General features: G+C 38.0%; 1 protein-coding gene and 1 long non-coding RNA gene across 2 annotated transcripts in view; one reads left to right on the top strand and one right to left on the bottom strand.

Moving 5' to 3' along the window:
- LOC123601533 overlaps positions 1-24465 on the top strand; it is a 200844-nt gene that overhangs the window by 53530 nt on the left and 122849 nt on the right. The gene's annotated exons all lie outside the window — the stretch shown is intronic.
- On the bottom strand, positions 19387-21975 carry FSHB (follicle stimulating hormone subunit beta). The gene is made up of 2 exons (XM_045484841.1): positions 21543-21975; positions 19387-19617 (listed from the first exon to the last, which is right to left on the bottom strand). Exons 1-2 carry the CDS (start codon positions 21699-21701, stop codon positions 19387-19389), a joined length of 390 nt encoding a protein of 129 aa, XP_045340797.1. The 5' UTR covers positions 21702-21975.

Below are 24465 nucleotides of genomic sequence, written 5' to 3'. Positions count from 1 at the left end.
CTCTCTCTCCCTCTCTGTATTCTACATGAGGATACAGCAAGAAGATAGCCATTAACAAGCCAGGAAGGGGAAACCGGGTGGCTTAACTGGTTAAGCATCTGATTCTCGATCTTGGCTCATATCATGATCTCATTGTTATTGAGTTGGAGCCCCATAACAAGCTCTGCACTACTGATAGTGCAGAACCTTCTTGGGATTCTCTCTCCCTCTCTCTGCCCCTCCTGTACTCTCTCTCTTGCTCTCTCTCTCTTTCTCTCAAAAAAGAAAGAGAGAAAGAAAGAAAGAAAGAAAGAAAGAAAGAAAGAAAGAAAGAAAGAAAAGAAAGAGTCAGGAAGAGAGTCCTTGCCAGGAACTGAATTGGCTGGTACCTTGATCTGGGATTTCTGGCTTTCAGAACTGGGAGAAAATAAACTTCTGTTGTTTAAGCTACCCACTCTGTGGTTTTGTGTTATGGTAGCCTGAGTGACTAAGACAGATTTTGGTACCAAGAAGTGGAGTCCTGCTTTAATAAATAACTAAAAATGTGGAAATAACTTTGGAACTGAGTGATATGTAGAGGCTGAAGGAGTTTTGAGGTACATGCTAGAAAAAGTCAAGTTGTCATGAAGTGACTGTTGGTAGGATTATGGATGTTAAAGGTGATTCTGGTGAGAGCTCAGAAAGAAAGGAGTGCTGGAGAGAAAGCTTCCATTTTATTAGAGAATATGTAAATAATCATCAGCAGAATGATGGATATAAAGGCCATTTTGGTGAGGTATCAGATGGAAATGAAGAACAGTTTGTTGGAAACTGAAGGAAATGTGGCTAAGAACTTGGCTGAATTGTCTTGTAGTGTTTTGTGAAACATAGAATCTGCAAACTGTGTAACTGAATATTTAGCAGAGGAGATTTATAAGCAAAGTATTGAAGGTACAGATTGGGTCCTCTTTACTGCTTATAGTAAAATGCTAGAGGAAAGAGATGAATTGAAGAAAGAATTGTGAAGCAAAAAGGAACTGGAACTTGAAGATTTGGACAATTCTCAGCCTATTCATAATGCAAAAATGAGAAGGCTTGTTCTTAAGAGAATATTAAATGTGTGGCTGAACAAACATTTGATAAAGAGATTATGGATACAATTCATAGATTTAATCAACCCTCTCAGCAGAAAACAGGAATAAAGATGAGATAATACCATCAAAGGCACTGCCAGTTTGAAATAAACTGGCAGATGATTACAGCTTTGTAGTAGAGGCTAAAGTCTGGGATTGTAATGCGTCCTGCTTTGGTTTTCTTCTTCAATATTACTTTGGCTGTTTGAGGTCTTTTGTGGTTCCATACAAATTTTAGAATTGCTTGTTCTAGCTTTGAGAAGAATGCTGGTGCAATTTTGATTGGTATTGCACTGAATGTGTAGACTGCTTTGGGCAGTGTTGATGTTTTAACAATATTTATTCTTCCAATCCATGAGCATGGAATGTTTTTCCATTTCTTTGTATCTTCTTCAATTTCCTTCATAAGCTTTCTATAGTTTTCAGCAGACAGATCATTTACATCTTTGGTTAGATTTATTCCTAGGTATTTTATGGTTCTTGGTACAATTGTGAATCGGATAAGTTTCATTATTTCTCTTTATGTTGCTTCATTATTGGTGTATAAAAATGCCACTGATTTCTGTTCATTAATTTGTATCCTGCAACTTTCATGAATTCATGTATCAGTTCTAGTAGACTTTATGGTATTGGCACAAAAACAGACACATAGACCAATGGAATAGAATAGAGACTCCAGAATTGGACCCACAAATGTATGACTAACTAATCTTTGACAAAGCAGGAAAGAATATCCAATGATACCAAAAAAAGACAGTCTGTAACAAATGCTGCTGGGAGAGCAACATGCAGAAGAATGAAACTAGACCACCTTCTTATACCATTCACAAAAATAAACTCAAAATGGATGAAAGACTTGAATGTGAGACAGGAAACCATCAAAACCCTAGAGGAGAAAGCAGGAAAAAAACCTCTCTGTCCCCAGCTGCAGCAGTTTCTTGCTTGACACATCTCCAAAGGCAAGGGAATGAAAAGCAAAAATGAACTATTGGGACCTCATCAAGATAAAAAGCTTCTGCACTGCAAAGGAAACAATCAACAAAACTAAAAGGCAAGCGATAGAATGGGAAAAGATATTTGCAAATGACATATCAGATAAAGGGCTAGTATCCAAAATCTATAAAGAACTCACCAAACTCCACATCCAAAAATCAAATAATCCAGTGAAGAAATGGTCAGAAGACGTGAATAGACAATTTTCTAAAGAAGACATCCAGATGGCCAACAGACACATGAAAAGATGCTCAACGTCACTCCTAATCAGGGAAATACAAATCAAAACCACACTGAGATACCACCTCATGCTGGTCAGAGTGGCTAAAATGGATAAATCAGGAGACTATAGATGCTGGCAAGGATGTGGAGAAACGGGAACCCTCTTGCACTGTTGGTGGGAATGCAAACTGGTGCAGCCGCTCTGGAAAACAGTGTGGAGGTTCCTCAAAAAATTAAAAATAGATCTACCCTATGATCCAGCAATAGCACTGCTAGGAATTTACCCATGGGATACGGGAGTGCTGATGCATAGGGGCACTTGTACCCCAATGTTATAGCAGCACTTTCAACAATAGCCAAATTAAGGAAAGAGCCTAAATGTCCATCAACTGACAACTGGATAAAGAAGATGTGGTTTATATATACAATGAAATACTACTTGGCAATGAGGAAGAATTAAATCTGGCCATTTGTAGCAATGTGGATGGAACTGGAGAGTATTATGCTATGGATGGAACTGGATAGTATTATGCTAAGTGAAATAAGTTAGGCAGAGAAAGACAGATACCATATGTTTTCACTCATATGTCGATCCTGAGAAACTTAACAGAAGACCATGGGGGAGGGAAAGGGGGCAAAAGTTACAGAGAGGGAAGGAGGCAAACCATAAGAGACTCTCAAATACTGAGAACAAACTGAGGGTTGATGGGGGGTGGGGGAGAGGGAAAGTGGGTGATGGGCGTTGAGGAGGGCACCTGTTGGGATGAGCACTGCGTGTTGTATGGAAACCAATTTGACAATAAATTATAAAAAAAAAGAAAAAAATAAAAAAAAAAAGAAATAAACTGGCAGAGAAAGTGGGTGGAATGAATTAAGGCTGTCTGACTTGTTGGATTCTGTAGGACCAGAGCACAGAGCTGTTTGCCTGTGAACATGTGCTATTCTTCAGGGAAGGGCAACAATGACCCAGAGGCTATTCAGAGATCATCGGGGCTGCCACTTTCACCAGGGGCCCAGGTAGCCAGGCTATTTTCTCCTCCCTGGTTTCAGAGTGCAGAGCCTCTGCAGACAGCCATGTGAGCAAGGGCTAGAGGGGCAAGGAGCTTAATGGGGAGGGGGAGAAGGTCACTACAGAGCTGTGGGGGGTGATGCTGCCACCCCAGTGACTTGGAAGACAGGATATAGAGGCAAAGGAGAGTAGTTTCAAGCCTTAAGACCTACTGGAATTTATCTTGCTAGGTTTGGGACTTGTCTGCGACTCATCACTACTTTTTTCTTTCCTATTTCTCCCTTTTGGATGGGAATGTTTATTCTCTGCCTGCCTTACTGTCTTATTTTGGAAGCACATAACTAGTTTTACAGGATCACAGCTGGAGAGGAATTTTGACTCAAGATGAATCACACCTTGAGTCTCACCCATATCTGACTTAGATGATATTTGGATGAGATTTTAGTCTTTAGAGTTGATGCTAGAATGAGTTAACACTTTGAGCGCTATTGGGTGGAATGAATGTGTTTTGCATATAAGAAGGGCATGAATTTTGGTCTGCCAGATATGGAATAATATTATAGACTCGTCTTCCCAAAATCCATATATTGAACCTCAAACCACGGTGTGACTATATTTGGAGATAGGGCCTTTATGCATGTAATTAAGATTAAATGAAATCATAAGGTCTGAGCCCTAATGTAATAGTGATAGAAATAGTGTTTGTATAAGAACATCCAGGACATATATAAAACAGAGGGGTGAGAAAGAAAAGAAAGGGAGGGAGGGAAAATGGGAGGAAGGGAAGAAAGAAGAAAAGAAAGAAGAGAAAGGAAAAAAATAAAAGAAAGTTTCCCTCTCCATTTTTAGTAGAATGTGTTTGAACTTAAATGTCTACCAAATTAATATAGACTCCTAATTACTTGTATATATTATGAATATATCAACTTCATGGTAACTACAAACTTCAAACCTATAACAGATACACAAATAATAAAGAGAAAGAAAGCCAAACATAACACTACAGTGATTTGTCAATCACAAAGAGAACAAGAGAGGGGCGCCTGGGTGGCTCAGTCGGTTAAGCGTCCGACTTCAGCTCAGGTCATGATCTCACGGTCCGTGAGTTCGAGCCCCGCATCGGGCTCTGTGCCGACTGCTCGGAGCCTGGAGCCTGCTTCAGATTCTGTGTCTCCCTCTCTCTCTGCCCCTCCCCTGCTCATGCTCTGTCTCTCTCTGTCTCAAAAAAAAATAAACATTTAAACAAACAAACAAACAAAAACAAAGAGAACAAGAGAAGAAAAGAATAGAGAACTACAGAAATAATCAGAAAACAAATAACAAAATGGCAATAAGTACATATCTATCAATAATTCTTGGAATTTAAATGGCCTAAATGCTCCAATCAAAACATAAAGTGGCAGAATGGATAAAAAAATTAAGACCCATCAATATGCTGCCTATAAGAGGCTCACCTCAGACCTAAAGATATATGCAGACTGAAGTGAAGGGATGGAAAAACATTTACTATGTAAATGGAAGAAAAAAAAAGTCAGGATAGTAATACTTATATCAGGAAAAATAGACTTTATTTATTTATTTAGGCTTCATGCCCAGCATGATGCCCAATATGGGGCTTGAACTCACAACCCTGAGATTGAGATCATAACCTGAGCTGAGATCAAGAGTTGGACACCTAACTGACTGAGCCACACAGGAGCCCCAGACAAAATGGACTTTAAAACAAAGACTGTAACAAGAGACAAATAAGGATATTATATAATGGTAAAGGGAACAATTCAGCATGAGGATATAACAATTGTAAATATATATGCACCCATTGTTAAGCACCTAAATATATAAAGCAAATATATAAAGCAAAGAGAGAAATTGATGGCAATACAATAATAGGGGACTTTAATCCCCCACTTACATCAATGAGGAAATAGTATCTATGAATGACATATTGGACCAGATGGATATAACAGATATATATAGAGCAGTCCATCCCAAACTAACATAATACACATTCTTTTCAAGTACATGTGAAACATTATCCAGAATAGATTATATATTAGGCCACAAGAAAAGCCTTGATAAATTTAAGATGACTGAAATCGTACTATGTATCTTTTCTGACCACAGTGTTATGAAACTAGGAATAAATGACAAGAAAACAGCTGGAATAAACACAAACGTGGAGGCTAAACAGCATGATACTAAATAACCAATGGGTGAATGAAGTAGTCACAGAAGAAATAAAAAAAATACGTGAAGACAAGTGAAAATAAAAACACAATGGACTAAAATCATTGGGATTTAGCAAAAGCAGTTCTACAAGAGAAATATATAGCAATATAGGCCACATCAGGAAACAAGGGAAAGCTCAAATAAACAATCTAACCTTACACTTAAGGAACTAGAAAAAGAAGAAAGCCCAAGGTGAGTCGAAGGAAGGAAATAATAAAGATCAGAGCATAAGTACATGACACAGAGATCATACACACACACACACACACACACACACACACACACACACACACACACAAATATATATAAATTAAACCGAGACCTGGTTGTAGATTCATCAAGAAAAAAAGAGAAAGTACCCAAATAAAATCAGAAACAAGGGAGAACTAACAACTGGAACCATAGAAATACAAAGGATTAGGGGTACCTGGATGGCTCAGTTTGTTAATCATTCAGCTCTTGATCTTGGTTCAGGTCATGATCTCGTGGTTCATGAGATCAAATCCCGTGTCATGCTCTGAGCTGTTAATGCAGAGCCTGCTTGGGATTTTCTCTTTTCCTCTCTCTCTGCTGCTCCCTGGCTTGCGTGCTCTCTCTTTATCTCTCAAAAATAAATAAAAATAAACTAAAAAAAAAAAAAAAAGAAATACAAAGGATTATAAGAAAATACTGTGAAAAATTATATGCCAACAAATTGGACAATCCAGAAGAAATGGGTAAATATCTAGAAACATACAGTCTTCCAAATGTGAACCAAGAAGAACTAGAAGATTGAACAGAATTATTATAACTAACAAAAATTGAATTGGTAATCAAAAAGTACCAAAAAGTAAAACTACCAGATGGATTCACAGGTGAATTCTACCAAACATTTAAAGAAGAGTTAATACTATTCTCCTCAAACTATTCCAAAAAACAGAAGAGGAAGGAAAGCTTACAGATACATCTTATGAGGCCTGATACCGTAACCAAAGAGACCCCCAAAAATCTACAGACCAATATCCTTATTAACATCGGTGCAAAAATTCTCAACAAAATAATAGCAAATAGCATACAATAGTACATTAAAAGATCATTCACCATGATTGGGGATTTATTCTCGTGATGCAAAGATGGCTCAATAGTTGTAAATCAATCAAATTGATATACCACATCAACAAAATGAAAGTTAAAAATCATATTATCACCTCAATAGATGCAGAACAAGCATTTGACAAAGTACAATATCCAGTCATGTTAAAAACTCTCATCAAAGTGGGCTTAGCCTTATATGAAAAGCCCACAACTGACATCATACTCAATGGTAAAAAACTGAAAGTGAAAGTTTTTCCTCTAAGGTCAGAAATAAGACAAGGACGTGCACTCTCACCACTTGTATTCAGTATAGTACTGGAAGTCCTAGCCATAGAAGTCAGACAGGAAAAAGGAATAAGAGGCAAGGCGCCTGGGTGGCTCAGTTGGTTGAGCTCTGGTCATGATCTCACAGTTTGTGGGTTCGCAGTTCGCGTTGGGCTCTGTGCTGACAGCTCAGAGCCTGGAGCCTGTTTTGGATCCTGTGTCTCCCTCTCTCTCTGCCCTCCCTGGTTGTTCCTTGTCTCTCAAAAATAAACATTAAATAAAAAAGAAATAGGAGACATCTATATTGGTAAAGAAAAGTTAAACTTTTCACTATTTGCATATGACATACATAGAACGTCTTAAAGACTCCATTAGAAAACTAGTGGAAATAATAAATTGTTTCACTAAAGTTGCAGGATACAAAATTAATACATAGAAATCATTAGTATTCCTACACAATAATAATTAAGTATTAGAAAGAAAAATTAAGGAAACAACTCCATTTACAACTGCTCTAAAGCGAAGAAGATACATAGGAATAAACTTAACCAAAGAGGTGTAAGGCTTGTAATCTGAAACCTATGAAACATTAATGAAAGAAGTTGTTGATGACATAAATAAATGGAAGGATACTCCTTGCTCATGGGTTAGAAGAATTAATATTATTAAAGTGTACATATTGGGGCGCCTGGGTGGCGCAGTCGGTTAAGCGTCCGACTTCAGCCAGGTCACGATCTCGCGGTCCGTGAGTTCGAGCCCCGCGTCGGGCTCTGTGCTGACTGCTCAGAGCCTGGAGCCTGTTTCCGATTCTGTGTCTCCCTCTCTCTCTGCCCCTCCCCCATTCATGCTCTGTCTCTCTCTGTCCCAAAAATAAATAAACGTTGAAAAAAAAATAAATAAAGTGTACATATTACCCAAAGCAACTTACAGATTCATAGCAATCCCTGTCAAAATACCAATAGCATTTTTCACATAACTGGAACAAATAATACTAAAATTTGTATGAAATCACAAAAGACCCTGAATTGCCAAAGATTGCCAAAGCAATCTTGAGAAAGAAAAACAAACCTGGAGTTATCACAATTCCAGATTTCAAGTTATATAGAAAGTTGTAGTAACCAAAACAGTATGGTACTGGCACAAAAATAGAAACATAGATCAATAGAACAGAATAGAGAGCCCAGAAATAAACCCACACTTATATGGTTATTTAATCTATGACAAAGGAGGCAAAAATACATAATGGGGAAAAGGTAATCTCTTCAATAAATGGTATTGGGAAAACTGGACAGCAACAAGTAAAAAAGAGTGAAACTGGACCACTTTCTAACACCATATACAAAAATAAGCTCAAAATGGAATCAAGACCTAATGTGAGACCTGAAACATGAACATCCCAGAAGAGAAAATAAGCAGTAATTTTACTGACTTTGGCCACAGAAACATTTTTCTAGACATGTCTCCTCAGGCAAGGGAAACAAAAGCAAAAATAAATTATTGGGACTGCATCAAAAGAAAAAACTTTCTCATGGCAAAGGAAACCATCAACAAAACAAAAAGATAACCTAGTAAATGGGAGAAGATATTTACAAATGATATATCCAATAAGGGGTTACCTATCCAAAATATATAAAGAACTTCTACAACTCAACACTGAAAAACAAACAACAATATGATTAAAAAATGGGAAAGGAACTAAATAGCCATTTTCCAAGAAGACATAAGATGACCAAAAGACACATGAAAAGATGCTCGGCATCACTAATCATCAGGGAAATGCAAATCCAAACCACAAGGAGATACCATCTTAGACCTCTCAGAATGGCTATAATCAAAAAGACAAGAAATAACAAGTGTTAGTAAAGATATGGGGGAAACGGAACTTGGTGGAAATGTAAATTGGTGCAGTTACTGTAGAAAAAACACTATGGAGGTTCCTAAAAATATTAAAAATAGCAATACCATATGAATCAGTAACTTCACTATTGGGCATTTTACCCCCCAAAAATGAAAACATGAATTTGAAATGATATATGAACCCCTATATGTATTGCAGCATTATTTATAATAGCCAAGATATGGAAGCAACCTAAGTGTCCCTCAGTAGACAAATGGGTAAGAAATATGTGGTACACACACACACACACACACACAGGAATACTGTGCAGCCATAAAAAGTATATCTTGCTATTTGAGACAACATGGATGGACCTAGAGGGTATTATGCTAAAGGAAGTAAGACCAAGAAAGATAAATACCATATGATTTTATTCATATGTGAATCTAAAAAATAAATGAGTAAATTTTAAAAAAGCAAATCAGGCTGGCCATTACAGAGAATAAACTTGTGGTTGCCAGAAGGGGGGGGAGTGGGAGAATGAGAAAAATGGGTGATGGGGGGTGAGAGATACACACCTCCAGTTATGAAATGAATAAACCATCGGAATAAAAGGCACAGCATAAGAATAGTCATTGATATTGTAATAGAGATGTATGGTGGCAGACGATAGCTACAGTTGTGAACATAACATATAGACTCATTATGAAATCACTGTGTTGCACACCTGAAACTAATGTAAGATTATGTGGCAGCCATACTCAAATAACTTAAAAAACAGAAGAAGAGACACAAAAATGCTCTCTTCCTCTTGCCTGTCTCCTCCCCTCCTCCCTCTCTCCCCAGCTCCTCCCCTCCTCTCCTCCTCTGTCTTCCCCCTTGCCCACTTCTCTCTTTTTCCTCCTTTCCTCACTTTCCTCCTTTCTTCACTTGTTCCCTTTCCTCCCCTTTCCTCCACCAAGTGAGGATGCAGTGAGAAGGTGGCCTTCCATAAGCCAGAAAGAATGCTCTTACTAGGAACTGAATTGTCTGGCACCTTGATATAGGATTTCTAACCTCCAGAATTTCTGTCATTTAAGTCATCCAGTCTGTGGTATTTTGTTATGGCAGCCTGAACTAAGACAATTCCTGAGACTGCTTTTTCCCCTCTTTCTTTTTCTTTCATTGGCCCATGTGTCCCCTTCCAACTTCTGCCCATTTGTCTTTGTTACAACTTTTATTTAAGAAAGTACAGAAGGACATAAAACATGTTCAAGGCTGGATGAGAATTTTACCCAGAAGAAAATTAAATTTTGAGACAGCATTCTGCAGGTGCATATTAACTGAACTTGAGGGGAAAATGGAATTTAGGAGATGGTAAAATTGCATTTGAGTGGAGATGTAGTTATCTCACAGTGCCTGTGTCTATCTAGAGATCATTTCCATTTCCGTTTCCTCCATGTATCAGTACTAGTACTCCCTACTGCATTTCTTTTGGTATCATCAAGAATAAATTACTTAAGAATGATTTGAAGGTAAGTGCATAGCTAAGGGTGGGTTCCTGCATCAGACTGAAGATAGGGAAAAATAAAAACTATGAGCATAATGTTTCTTTTTGATCAATTGATTTCTCACAATGTATTAGGCAGTATAACAGGATGTTAAAATGAAGGTTTCAAGACATTGAGATATAATAGGTTTCAGATATTAAAATAAACTGACCATCCCCTAGGAATTTCAGAGCAGACATCCAAAAAATTTTTAGAGAGCATCACTATCATTAAGGAATTAACTAAATGTTGATGGTTGGAAATAAGAGGGTCTTATGAAGATGAGTGCTTTGGAGGAGCTTGTATGAAATTCCCACTCTATTCCCTGTTGCAAAGTACAAAGGTACTCTCTCCTCATTTCTACTTCAAGGATGGGAGGCTTCAATGTGACCCCTTAGACAGCTTAATATACATTCTCTAGACTTGATGCATATACTGTATGACTGACACCTGAGTCATGCCTGAGAAAGCTAAACATTAAGAAACTGGCTAAAGCTTCCTGTGACTTCAGAGTAGAAGGTCAGGATCTGGAAAGTAACTTCTCTCCTCTCCGATATCGGACTAGTGACTCAAAAATTCTGGGTCTGTATGGGAAGGCCACTTTAGGAATGTCTGTCTAATCAAGGATACTGCTCAAGAGGTTGTGTCAGAGGCTGGAGATACAGTGTTGGATAAAGACGGTAAGGGCTCAGGACAGGCATGCCTATGGTGATGCACTACCCATGTCAGGGAATTGCAGTTGGAGAGTCCCAGCAGAGTCGCCTCTGGAGAACACAGACATATGCTCGGAGAGAGTCGGCTTCAAACAGTTGTCAGGTCCTAAAAGCATGCAGTTATCTTTTTTGTCCTTCTTTTCCCTACTCTGTAGTCCCATCCAGGGGTGCCAGCAACCTGCAGGAAATCTATATGGAGAGGGAGAGTTAAGGATCAACCACCCACTCCAGCAAGGATGGAAAAAGTTTAATAACAGCTCCTGTTTGAAGTTTTTGTTGTTAGCTGGGACTGGAGGTTTGGGGTTGCTATTGTGTTTGTGAAATGATAATGAAGATTTTTTATTACCCAAGAGTGACCTGTGATGCCATGTAACCTGATAAATTTTTATGCAGTGGCAGGGAAGGGACAGCTGCCTCTGAACAAATTCAAAGGGACAGTGGGAGAACAAATAAAATTGCTTTTAGGATCACACTCCACGAACCCTACTTTTTCAGTGTACTGATGACAATAGCCTATAATATTTATATGTTGGGGCCAATGTATAGAAAGTAGCCTGAAATCAGATCAATATGCCTATCTTGAACTCGATTAATTAATTCTTTTTTCAAGTGCAGAACAATTACTTAGGCTTTTCAAGTCCATTAAAATTGTTGGGTATGATTTCAGCAATATCTATTTGAGATCTGGCAGTCAATCTACCTGCCATGTTCAACTTCCCTTTTGAGATTATACTGGCTTTTTACCTCTGCCTTGCTCAAGAAAACAACATCAGGCTGCTCTTTGCTTATGGGAAGATACTGAAGGGACAAAGGTTATATTTTGCTTTCAAAGGCAGCCTGCTTTTAGGTAACTCAGAAGCCCACTGTTGGGGCATCTAGTGACCTTCATCATGGCCTGTGTGAAGAACTCTGCCCAAGTAGAGATGATACCATTTGAGTCAATCAAATCTTCTCTCTTGGGGATTTAAACTAAGAGACTTAAAGAGAAGTTGTGATGGATTTTGGGTGCTGTGCTGAAAGGGGTCTCTAATTAACAGCCACATCCATACTGAAGATATTGGAGCTATTGTGCAGAGAAAGAGATATGTTAGAAATGAACCTTGGGGACCTCTAAACAAGGATGCTGTCTTGATCCTTTTAAGTGTTTTAGTTCCAATTCCATGAGCATTCTTTTTTTTTTTTTTTCAACGTTTATTTATTTTTGGGACAGAGAGAGACAGAGCATGAACGGGGGAGGGGCAGAGAGAGAGGGAGACACAGAATCGGAAACAGGCTCCAGGCTCTGAGCCATCAGCCCAGAGCCCGACGCGGGGCTCGAACTCACGGACCGCGAGATCGTGACCTGGCTGAAGTCGGACGCCTAACCGACTGCGCCACCCAGGCGCCCCAGCATTCTTAAAGTAAAGTCATTCTTTACTATAAAGAAACGTGATGGGTGTCTGTCCTTTGACACCAAAAAAGGCCCTGTCTGGAGGAATGTGGTAAACTGGCACCAATTTCATTGCACACTTAACATAGCCACATCTTCAGGGCTCACCTGTCTGAGCTGCTATATGATGGACTTTTGTTTTCCTGCTTATTTTAAGGACAGCTGACTTCCTGAATGTAACATCTATTATTTCAGTTGGTTCTGAGTGGATATTTATTATTTTCATTGTTTAGTGTGAGCTGATTGTCTGTATATCCATGTCATCACATGGGCCAACAGACCATATTCTATGTATGGACTTTTAATATGATCATTATGTATATTGGTTCAAAGTGGCTCAGATTGTTTTGTTATTATTGATGTTATTTGGTGATCTTTTCAGGATCTGTATTGGAGCTTGAGAAAAAATGCTAAAGGAATAGACTATCTTGCTCTAGATGGAAATAAATGTATTCCACATATGGGAGCCTTTGAGGACTTATTGCTTAATAACTGAAATTCTTTGCCTAGTTCCTCTGTACTTTATCACTCTCACTGGACTTAATCTCTAGCATTTGGTCTAATCATTATTACCTCTCCCTCAGGGTCACCCTCTCTTTTCCCAGGTGAGGTGAGGCTTTGAAATAATTATATTCAATAGACAGCATCATATCTTAGTGTGATATGAATTCCTGGCTTCATTAAAATTTATCAGTGACCTGAGGTTGAATTTTAAGGCCTACTCAAATGTTGCCAGGTGGTCTACCTCTAAGTGGACCCTCAAATTACCCTCACAATGAAGCCTGTGGAGAAACAGTGGAGCATTACTGTGTACACACAGGCATGGAAATCATGGGAACTTCCTGACTCTTGGATTCCCCACTTAATATCTCTATGATCATAATGCCTTAGGAAAGAGACTTTACCAGGGAAACAGGAAGGAGGCACTAGCTTGCCTTTTTTGGGGAGGTCTTTTTACTGGTCATCAGGGCTCTTCAGTGTCATTCCCTGAATCTACTTTCAGACTGAAAGACAAAGGAAGTTTCATTTAGGGAAATTGTGCATGCGTGTGTACACACACACACACACACATCCAGGCTCAAAGTTAAAATACTAATTGACAAATTTTTCATTAGAAGCTAGTAATCTATGGGCATATATGTGAACAATATTAGATAACTGACTTTGTATTTGGTTCATGTGGATTGGTATTAAACATTAAGTTTCTTGAGAACTGTGGATCCCTAGATTAGTTAAGGTAACATTACCTGTTGTAAACCCTCAAGTTTCAGTGACTTAACACAAGAGAAGTTTATTCTTGATACTAAGTCCTCTCAGAGGGAACAGGTGTGTAGGGTTATGTGGATCCTCTGGTCATTCAGAGATAGGCTGATGGATGTTCTGCCATCTTCTATACATGACTTCCAAGATTGCTTTAAGCATAAAACTCAGCCAGAAAAGAGAGGAAGTATTATTCATTTATGGGAAGGATTTGTGAGCCAGACCTAGAATTAGCACACATCATTTATGATAACCTTCCATTGGTAGAACTTAGTCACATTATCAGACCTTTCTACAGGTAAGACTGAGAAAGGTAGACTAGTTATGGTCCCAAGAAGAAAAGAAAAAGGGTTCTGGTGAGCATATAACAATCTCTGTCACAGTCCAAATATCTAAGAACAATACAAGTTCATCCTTCTCCCTCATGTCAAACTACCTCCTTGCCTCTCCAAAGAGCTCATCCATACTTGAGTCCAGTTCCAGGTCACTACTTTCCAGATGATAAAGTTCTCACCATCATTCCACAAGTGGCTTCTTATGTGCTAGCAACCCATGAACTAAAAAGACAAGTTATCTTCCTTTTCCCTCTCCACCTAGTATTCAGTGATGAAGTAGTGGCACTTCTACACCATAATACTAATCACAATAACATTCCCATTCATAAAAGGGAAGACTAGGAGACACAGCTCATGGAATCAAGGATCAAATCCTACTGGACAAGCTTTATGAAATCCTTCTGCCTTGGCAGTTGACGAAATTCCTTAATTAGATGCTGATTCTTCTCTCTAGAGGAACATTTTTTTTTTTTCCATGTCCTTGTTCTCCATAGCTTCTGGCTCTATCATCACACTTGAAGTAGGGTATGGAAAGTGGCCCTCCTTGGAGTTGTACAAGTTTAGTAGAGTACTTTCTGCTCACCAACTTTTAGGACTCAAGGGTTGTTTGAATAATCAAAGGCATTTTTAGTCTAATCTTTTGGTTTTGTTGACAACTCTCTTAACTACTTTCATGTTGTTCCTGGCACCTATAAAAATATCTAAAGTTCTTTTCCTAAACATGATCCTAAATCCTGATTTATTTATTTTTTTTTGCTTCCTTACAACTTAGTGGTTCTATTGTGGATACTATCTGAGATAAAAGACCTAGGTGATAAGGCCACACCTTAAATCTGCCTACCTCAGGACTGAATCCTAATAGATCTTTGTTCCTCAAATCCATTTTATCTCTTACTATTTAGGGTCTAGAAGCAATAACCTTTTATTATAAACCTCAAGTCTTCAAATTCCTAGACTTTTTCCATTCCCTTTTATGTCTATTTGAAAACAAACCATAGCTTTAATAACTAGAGGGTAAAAGCCAATTCTGTTAACATTTGAACTCTTTGTAAACCTTTTGGCAAACTTTTTCTGTAAAGGTCTAAATTGTAAATTATTTTAGACTTTGTGGACCATAAACAGTTTTTGTCACAACTATTGAATTCTGTTGTAGTGCAAAAACAGCCATAGATAACTGGCTATGTACCAATAAACTTTTTTTTTTTTTTTTAAAAGTTGATGGGCCAGATTTGGGCCATAGGCCATAAATTTGCTAAAAGCTCAGTAAACATGTGATTGGCCTTTACGTTTTTACAGCGGAAAGTTTTACTCTGATTATCACTTTTTTTTTATCCTATTGTACAACCACTAAGCTAATGCCACATCTGCTAATTTTTTTGTTAATGCAGCACTCTACTTCCAGTGCCAATTTATATATTACTTAAAATAATGCAATTTTTCTTAATTGATAAACCCACAAATGCTAGTAGTTTAACCCAGTAGAAAATTTCTTCATTGATCTAAAGTCCATCCAGTCTGCTGTAAGGATTGTTGATGTTGGGGCATACTACTCCATGCAAGCATGCAGGAATCCAGGATGGCAGTGGCTCTGTTATCATCAACACAAAGCTTTCAAGGTCATCCTGGGTGTTGACATCTAGCTGATATAGGAAGAGAATGGGTGTTGACATCTAGCTTATGAGAGGATTTCAGGGGACAGATATGGAATATCTCCTAGTGCTTCCACTCACATTCTATTGACTGGAACACGGATATAACATGATTGCAAGGAAGGCTAGGAAATGGAGTTCAGCTTTATAGCCAGGAAGAAGTAAGCACAGATCTTGGTGAACATCCTAAATTCTGCCTCAATTCCTAAATGAATATTAATGACTGAGCCTTGCACACTAGCTGTGTGACTTTAGGCTCAGGGCCCATCTCAACTTTCTTATAATGGGCATAAATTCAGGATTAAATGTATAAAGCATATAAAGATGCTTTGTCACTTGTTAACTAGCAAACACTTTGTATGTATGAAAGAATATAATGAGTACCTGGATAGCTCTTCCCCAGATTATATATACGTTAACATTATACCATATTTGTGACTTTGATTTATGTTAAGATATAAACATTGTAAATCTAGTTTGAGGTTCCTTAAGTACTTTCCTCCAGTTCCATTCATCTTTATCCTTCCTCGCTATTGTGAACTTAGTATTTATTAATCTTGTATAATGATACCACATTTTTAATCACTTAAACTGGTCAGTAAGTCAGCACTACTGAATTCTACGATAGACGGCAAAATCTCTCATGGGAGGAAAGGCATGGTATTCTGGTTAAAGCATTCCACGGTGGAAGATACAAAATCATCCCTCAACCCTCGTAGATGGTCTCAGGTATAGCAGCCTCTTGGGAATGAGGGAATGGGGAGATAGGAAGTTGAGAGGTAGTCATAGGTCAGGCCATGATGAGCCTCATGTGTCAGCTAAATATTAAGATTTTATTTTGAAAAGAAAGAGGAATCCCATTCATTATTAGACATGATCAAAGTTGTGATTTGTGAGGAGTTGAGCCATGAGGACTTCTCAGATGTAGAAAGACCCTTGCTATAATGCTAAGGAGAGATAATATGGCTTCAACTAAAATAGTGGTCCATGGGGTTAGGCTCTCAAGCACTTGGAGAGCTCACAAATGTTCTTTCTTGCTGCTTCATAAAGGATTGTACTTCAGTTTGGCATGGGGGTGTCTCAGGTGGAAAATATTGCTCCTTCCTAGCATTTTCACCTTGATGTTCTAAGCTAAGTTGTAGAGATCTCTCTACATCAAGATTATAGTCCTTCTGCAGGACTCCTAAAGCACCTCACATTCATTATCTTTTTTAATCTTTACAGCAACCCTGTGGCATAGTTAACATCTTTACTCCATTTTAAAAGTGAGGAAAGTGATGCCCGGAGTAGTTAAATAGCTTGCCTAATATTACTAGAAAGAACCTAAGCTATATTATTGCTTTACTTAGGTCTGACTTACCATCTTGACACATCATCTCTTTTAAAGCATAACATCTGGTATTTATTGAGGAATGCTGTGTGCCAGGCACTGTTCTAAGCCCTTTACATGTGTTTTCCCATTTAATCATCTGTATAACCCTCTGAGGTAAATATTATTATCCTCATTTTACAGCTGAGGAAAAAGAGATCCAGAGAATTTAAGTAACTTGTTTAAGATGCTACATCTGGACAAGGTGATTAAGACAAGTTAACTCTGGAGCCATTGCCCTGTACTGTCTCTAACAAGAAGGCAATTATTTTGATTTCTAAAAGTATAGCGAGAAGGAAAATGTTGTTATAATTTAAAGCTTTTATTCAACTTTGCTTAATAAGCCCTAATTTCAGTGTGTCACAATATTGTAGAGAGTATAAATAAGACACGATCAGTACCAGATTTGAATGGGCATAGCTTGATTATCAATACATACAATTTTGCTTCAATCTTTGTCAAAATGACTTCTTAATATGGTAGAGTAGTCATAGGAGAGCTGGCTAAGAGCTAGGAGGCCAGGGTTCCTTTTATTTTCTTTTTAATTTTCGTTTTAGAGACATAGAGACAGTGTCTGTGCATGTGCAAGGCGGGGAGGTGTGTGTGGGGGGGGAGAGAGAGAGAGAGGGAGAGAATCTCAGGCAGGATCCATGCTCAGTGTCGAGCCTGATGTGGAGCTTGATCCTGCAACCCTGAGATCATGACCTGAGCCAAAATTAAGAATTGGATGTTCAACCAGCAGAGCCACCCAGGCCCCTACGATGCCAGAGTTCTAATCCTGGTTCTGCCATGAACTGTCTTTGTGATCTTGGGTGGGTCAATTAATATCCTTAGACTTCAGTTTTTCCATTTCAAAAATTCAAAAATGAACTAGAAAATCTCTAATGTCCCCACCCACTCTGTGATTCTTTGTCTCCCACTGCCCCCCCCCCCACTCCATCAGAAACTGAGTTCAAAAAATGATAGGAAATTTAAGTAAACACTTCTAGAAATGCAACAAAATTAATTTTAATGTTTTCAAAGGTGAGGACAATTAAATATTACAGAAGAACTAGGAATTATTTTTTAATATTCTTTCTCTTAATATTATAAAGATAAGACATATTTTAGTAATTTGCTTATACATGGAAAAATCTAAATCTAAGACTCTGTGGCTAGCATCTTTATTAAAAAAATAAGATTTAAATAAATTAAACAATATAAGTATGAAATAACTCCATGACTAAGAGAGGTAACACCTTGAAAAGAAATCAACTCATGAAATAGTTTTAATATTTATCCTCTTGAAAGAAGCAGATATGGGAGAACATGGATAGACAAAAGAAAAGATTGACATACAGAGGATTCTAGAAAACAGGTAGTTTTTCTTTTTCCTCCTAGCTCTTTCTAAAAAAGATATTTTTTTACACAAATGTGGTTGTAGATAGGATAAATGTACTTACTAAGTTGACAAAATTGCTTTCCAATCTACTTTCAAATCCACCTCTCTTCAAAGGAGTGGATCCTAGCCTGGAGCGCAGGGTGATGTAGTTTTTTTTTCTACTTCTCAAAGGGAATTTTGCAGGAGCCTGACAATATTTGTTCAATTTGTTTAAATGATGAAATAGATACGGGCTAATTTTCCCAGGCCCTCATTAACATTTCTTGCTTTTGCCCTTTAGCTGAAGGGTTTGGTAGTAATAGTTAGAAATCCTGAGCTCTGGTAACCCCCATATACACTAAGCAATTCATGCAAGATGCATCGTATCTCAGTACTTCATGTGACAGAGAAGGAGAGGTGAGGTGGGGTTAATGCCCCCACTTTCATGGACTGATTGGCATTGCTGAAGGCAATCTCATCAGCCAGAGTCAAACATGCTCTTAGAGTGTTTCCTATCCCTGCCTTTCAGATCTTACTTTCCTTAAGGAAGCCATTGTTGAATTTCTTACTAAATTTCAGGCATGGTGCTAGGCATTGAGACTATAATCATGAAGATGCTGGCCCTGCTTTTGAGGGCTCAAATGTCTAGAAGGCCACCTTTAGTACTCTGATCCATTCCCATCTTATTTCTGCCCTTTGGGCCTAAAATCCCTTCCTTTTAAGGAAAGGGGTTGCCTGAGAGGATTTCTAAGGCTATTAAATAGGAAAGCACCCACATGTCTATAAGTTAAGTAAGTCTGAATAAAATTTATGGAACCAGATATACAGGGTTGAGTGGTGACAGGCTCCTGGCCCCAGCATTCTTAATTCCTGGACCTCCTCTGCCTGGAGAACAGGGATCAGGGGTCTAATGATCCCCTGGTCCACAGTGGTTTGCAGCCTGGGCATATGGACACACACAGACTTCTTGGATATTTTGGTCCTTTAGGACAAGGATAGGTCACCTGAAATATCCATTGCTCTTTATTCTTTCATTTCACTGAAGGAGCAGTAGCTGGGCCCCAGGCCTTGTACGGTGCAGTCAGTACTGTCACTATCACACTTGCCACAGTGACATTCAGTGGCTACTGGATATGTATACAGGGAATCTGCCTGGTGAGCACAGCCGGGCACTTTCACTGTCTCGTACACCAGCTCTTTGAAGGTACATGTTTTCTGGTTGTTGGGCCTGGCTGGGTCCTTGTACACTAGATCCTGAGGAGTTTAGAAAGGAGAGGATTAGGTTAAAATATGCTGGAAGTTTCTATGTAGCATAATCAAAATGAGATGGAAACTTAATATTGCTTGTTCTAACTTTTACCCATTAAAGCTCACTTAAGGAATTCCTAACCAAGGAAATATGATCTTATAAATATCCTATTTCCTGGTTCTGGAAATCATACAGAAAAGATAAGTCATTCCTTTTCCTACTCCTTATGTCAATATCAAATCTTAAATATTTCTCAAACTGTAGAGAAATTTTAAATTTCAATATAGAAAAAGATGAAAAGTGAAATATAACAGAAATTTTAAGTTGATTTTTGTACTTAGTCAAAAGCTGTATTAATGACAACTTGAACCATAAAATACTGAAGTTTAATTTCTCAGAAAATGTTTCCAAATACATTGTCCCTTGGTGTTTATAAAAGGCCAAAAAAGACATAATAGGAAATGTTAATGCTTAGCTTAACATGACTATGAAAGCTCATGGAAAATTTTAAATATTTTACTGTTTTGTAGACATTTCCCTCCCTTAAGTGTTGTATATTTTGCAGGGCTTTCAGTTTCAAAACATACACGGTTTGTATATGAAAACATTTTTTTAAAGTTTATTTATTAATTTGAGAGAGAGAGAGAGAGATTGACTATGAAATGGGAGAGAGGTAGAGAGAGAATCCCAAGCAGGTTTCGCCCTGTCAGCACAGAGCCCAGCCCGAGGTGGGGCTTGATCCCAAAGTGAGATCATGACCTGAGCCAAGATCATGAGTCAGATGCTCAGCCGACTGAACCACCCAGTTGCCCCTGCATATGAGAACTTTTAATCCAGGCAGAATACGTTTGTTCTAATAGTTTCTAGAAAAATTGTTTGCATCACGAGAGGAAATTTGCAGTGCTGCTTAATTTGTTTCAGTATCATGCTACCAGGTCTATTGATCAAACTCATTTACTGCCCAATAAATATATTTCATTAAAAAGTTATTTTCAGTTTCAGTCTATAGAATGAAATTTTGCATAGATAACCAGGTATTATAGGAGAACAAAGTAAACAAAGTAGAAACTCTTTACTTGAGTTAATGCAAAGAAGCTGAGTGAATACAAACTAGTGCTTTAATGCTTCTGTGCTTTGTTTTTCTCAAAGACATGAAGAAGTGAGTAGGATTGCTGATTCATTTTGGTTCTAATAGTCTGTATGCATTGACTGTGTTCTCAGGCTACTTGTTGCCATTTCTAATCAGGTGGACCAATAAGGCAGTTTTTATAATATGGCTGTTTGTGGGGCACCTGGGTGCCTCAGTCTGTTCTTGATCAGGTCATAATCTCATGGTTCACCAGTTCAAGCCCCATGTTGGGCTCCATGCTGACAGTGCAGAGCCTGCTTGGCATTCTCTCTCCCTCTTGTCTGTCCCTCCCCCAGTCATGCTGTATCTCTTTCTCTCTTTCTTTCTCAAATAAATAAATAACTGTAAAAAATATGGCTGTTTATGTTTTTTATGTGGTGTAGAAACATATTTTGATACTATCTCTTGCAAAGATATGGCTTCAATTACAGAAAATGGCTTTTTGGGAATATTTTAGATCTATTATTAAATATATGCATGTTTACGTGTTTATCTCTCTATATGTAAAATCTACCATAGCACTACTTTTTTTTTCTTTTTTTTTTGGAAATGAAGAATTGGCATATTTCCAAGTTGATCAGATCAAATCTGAGGCTTCCCTAGATTTATCCTAATCAAATCCAATCCCAAACATCTAACTGATATCATGGCAATTAACCGCAATCGTAACACAGGCAGTATTGGCTAAAGGACTCATGGCTATTATTTTGAAAAGTTAAAATATTCATAAAGTGAGAATTAATGAAGCCAGCCTTGTATAGACCCTTACCACCCTCACTTCCAGCAAAGCAAAGTTCCTACCCGGGTGTAGCAGTAGCCTGCACACCAAGTGGCATTGATGCTTATGCAGAAGCGACATTCCTCTTTCTCCACTGTGATGGTGATGTTTGTCAGCTCACAGCTCTTGCAGCAGATTACTCTCCAGCAACAGAAAAGGAAGCAAAACTGGACTGACTTCATCCTGGTCTGTAAAGCAAACAATTAAGACTATGAGAAACAAACAAACAAAAAAACAAATAATTATAATCATTATGTAAGTTGGCCAAACCAAAAATAATTGATCTTCCCATCCTCCCCAGTCACATTTTGCTTCAGCAATTTTTTCCTTCCTTTTTCTTTCCTTCTTTGTTTCTTGAACAAACATTTCCTCTTATACTCCTTCTTGTTTTTTTTTTCTTTTTTTTTGTCAAAGTAAACCCATATTGCAGGTCAAAACTCCATTATAATGATTTAAGCAGAGCAATAATATAAAGATTAGAGTATTTAAGTGATTATTCTGAGGATGGTAATTTGTGATTGTCATATTTGTCCATTCATTACCATTTTAAAGACTATTTTTGTTTAAAAAGAAGAAATTTTATACTATAAAATTACCTCATCATTTTTAGCATCTCATAAATATCATCATTTGCTTTTGCTCACCTTTGTTTAAAATAAGACTATTTTAAGAAGCCAGGTGAATTGGTCTATGTAAAGTTCAATTGCTTGCTAAGAGTGACTACAGCATATTAACCATATTTAAGAATCAAGTTGACAAGCACAAATTGTCTACACAACATTAGTTGAAAAGGTCTTGATTTGTTCTCCAGATCCTGGAAAACCTATAATTTTAAAAGTAACCATCACCACTTGATAACTATAGATGTCAAGACTCACCTTTGGTTGGCTACCTAGTCTGGTGAAAGCTGTAGACTGAGTCATCTGAGTTCACCTTTTATACAAAATCATGTGCAACTAACACCTTGTGGATTTGTTGGGTATTAATAAGACCAATGTTACCCTGAAGCTTGCTGTAAGTGAATCAGTGTTTAGGTAGACAGGGAGATCAAGCCTTACTAAAGTAGTCTAAACGCAGTAGATCAGGAAAAATAATGTTACCAGAGATTATGATTTTGTACAAATTAAATTTGATATAGTAGCACACCCACTCCTTTACCTTGTCAAATTAAATGTGACTCTAGGTTTTTCTTTTGTATCTTTAACTCAGGGAAATCAGAATCCTTTCCAAGTATTATTGTTTTAGCCCTGTTGAGAGGGTGCATCAAAAAGATATGATTAATAAATTACTCTGAGAGCAGCTTGAAAGCTGTAAGGGAGGAAACAAACAAATGGAAAGTCTTTCATGATCTGACTCCTATCTAAAGTAAATTGTATTTGTCTTTACCTCCCACGTCCAGATCCTCTAATCTCAAATGTTATTCTTTAATTTATGCTTTACTTGTAATTCTCTAAATGTTCTGCTGATTCATTTCTCCAGATCTTTACATGTGTCGTGTTTGTCCTGCCTGAAATGTCTTTGCTTCCTACCTGTGTTCTCCAACATCATTCCCATCCCTGGTAAATTTCTCAACCTTCCACACTCACCTGCCAGAATTTAGGATGGGAAATGGAGGAGAGCTTTAATCACCACCTTCTGTTTTGGAATCATTAATATCTCTCTGTTTCTCCCAGTAGAGTATGAGCTCCTTGGAGACTGGGATTTATTTGTTTAACAAATATCTATTATTTAAGCAGTGTGGCTGGAACAAAAGAACAATGGTAGAAATATTAGGATATGATTTCAAAGATATAACAGAAGTCAAATCATGTAGAACCTTGGTTTTTACTGTCTGTGAGAGGGGATCAATTGTAGGATTTTGAGTAGAGGAGTGACATGTTCTGATTTGGTTCTAAAAGGATCCCTTGCTAAGGTAGGGGAAGAAAGGTAGAAACAGGAAGGCCTATTAGATGCTATTGCAGCAACCCAGGTGAGAAATATTTGTTCACAGTAGTGTGGTGGCAATGAAGGTAATGGGACATAATCTGATTCTGGATATATGTTGAAAGTAGAACCAACAGAATTTTCTGACAGATGAATGTTGAGTGTGAGAGAAAGAAAAGAGTCAAGGATGACTAGAGATTCTGGCCTGAGCAACTTTAAGGATAAACTTGCTATCAACTGAAATGGGAAGGCTGTCAATGTAGTAAGTTTTTAGCAAAGGTATAGAGTTCCATATGGACATGTTAAGCTTGAGATGTCTTTAAAACATCTAAATAGAATGCTGAATCTAGATTTTGGGAGACATATATTGGCTGAAGGTATACATTTGGGAGTTGTTGACGTGAGCCTAGAAAGAGATTACCAAGGGAGTGGGTACAATAGAGAAAAAAGAAAGACCAATAGTTGAGCCTGGTATACTCCAACGTTAAGAGGTCAGGGATAAGATGAAGGGTTTTTTTTTTCCTGCCCTTTTCTTTTTTTTTTTTTTTAATGTTTATTTCATTTTGAGAGAGAGAGAGAGAGCTAGTGGGGAAGGTACAGAGAGAGAGGGAGACACAGAATCCAAAGCAGGCTCCAGGCTCTGAGCCATCAGCACAGAGCCTGACATGGGACTTGAACTCACAGACCGTGAGATCATGACCTTAGCCGAAGTCAGACGCTTAGCTGACTGAGCCGCCCAGGTGCCCCTTTGCTGCTTTTTTTCTAAAGGAAACTCAGAAGGCCTGTTGAGGAAAGACAGGAATGGAGAGAATGTGGTGTCCCAGAAGCTAAGGAAGTGTATCAAGGAATGAGTGACAGCTGTGATAAATGGTATTGTCAGGTTAAGATGAGGACTGTGAATTGTACAGTACATGTGGCAATGTTAAGGTCACTAGTGTCCTTGGCTAGATAACTTTCTCTGGAGTGAGGGGGATAAAACCCTGATTGATGTGTATTTTAGTTATTGACAAGAGAAAAAAAAAG

This window comes from Leopardus geoffroyi, chromosome D1 (genome assembly GCF_018350155.1).
Source record: "Leopardus geoffroyi isolate Oge1 chromosome D1, O.geoffroyi_Oge1_pat1.0, whole genome shotgun sequence".
In the NCBI taxonomy this organism is placed as follows: domain Eukaryota; kingdom Metazoa; phylum Chordata; class Mammalia; order Carnivora; family Felidae; genus Leopardus; species Leopardus geoffroyi.
The sequence above is the reverse complement of the archived record's forward strand: the minus strand, read 5'-3'. Positions and strand labels throughout refer to the sequence as shown.

Coding starts and splice junctions, on each gene's coding strand:
- FSHB (XM_045484841.1), bottom strand. CDS start 21,701: ATGAAGTCAGTCCAGTTTTGCTTCCTTTTCTGTTGCTGGAGAGTAATC. Junction 19,618..21,542: donor CAGGCTACTGCTACACCCGG/GTAGGAACTTTG, acceptor TAAACTCCTCAG/GATCTAGTGTACAAGGACCC.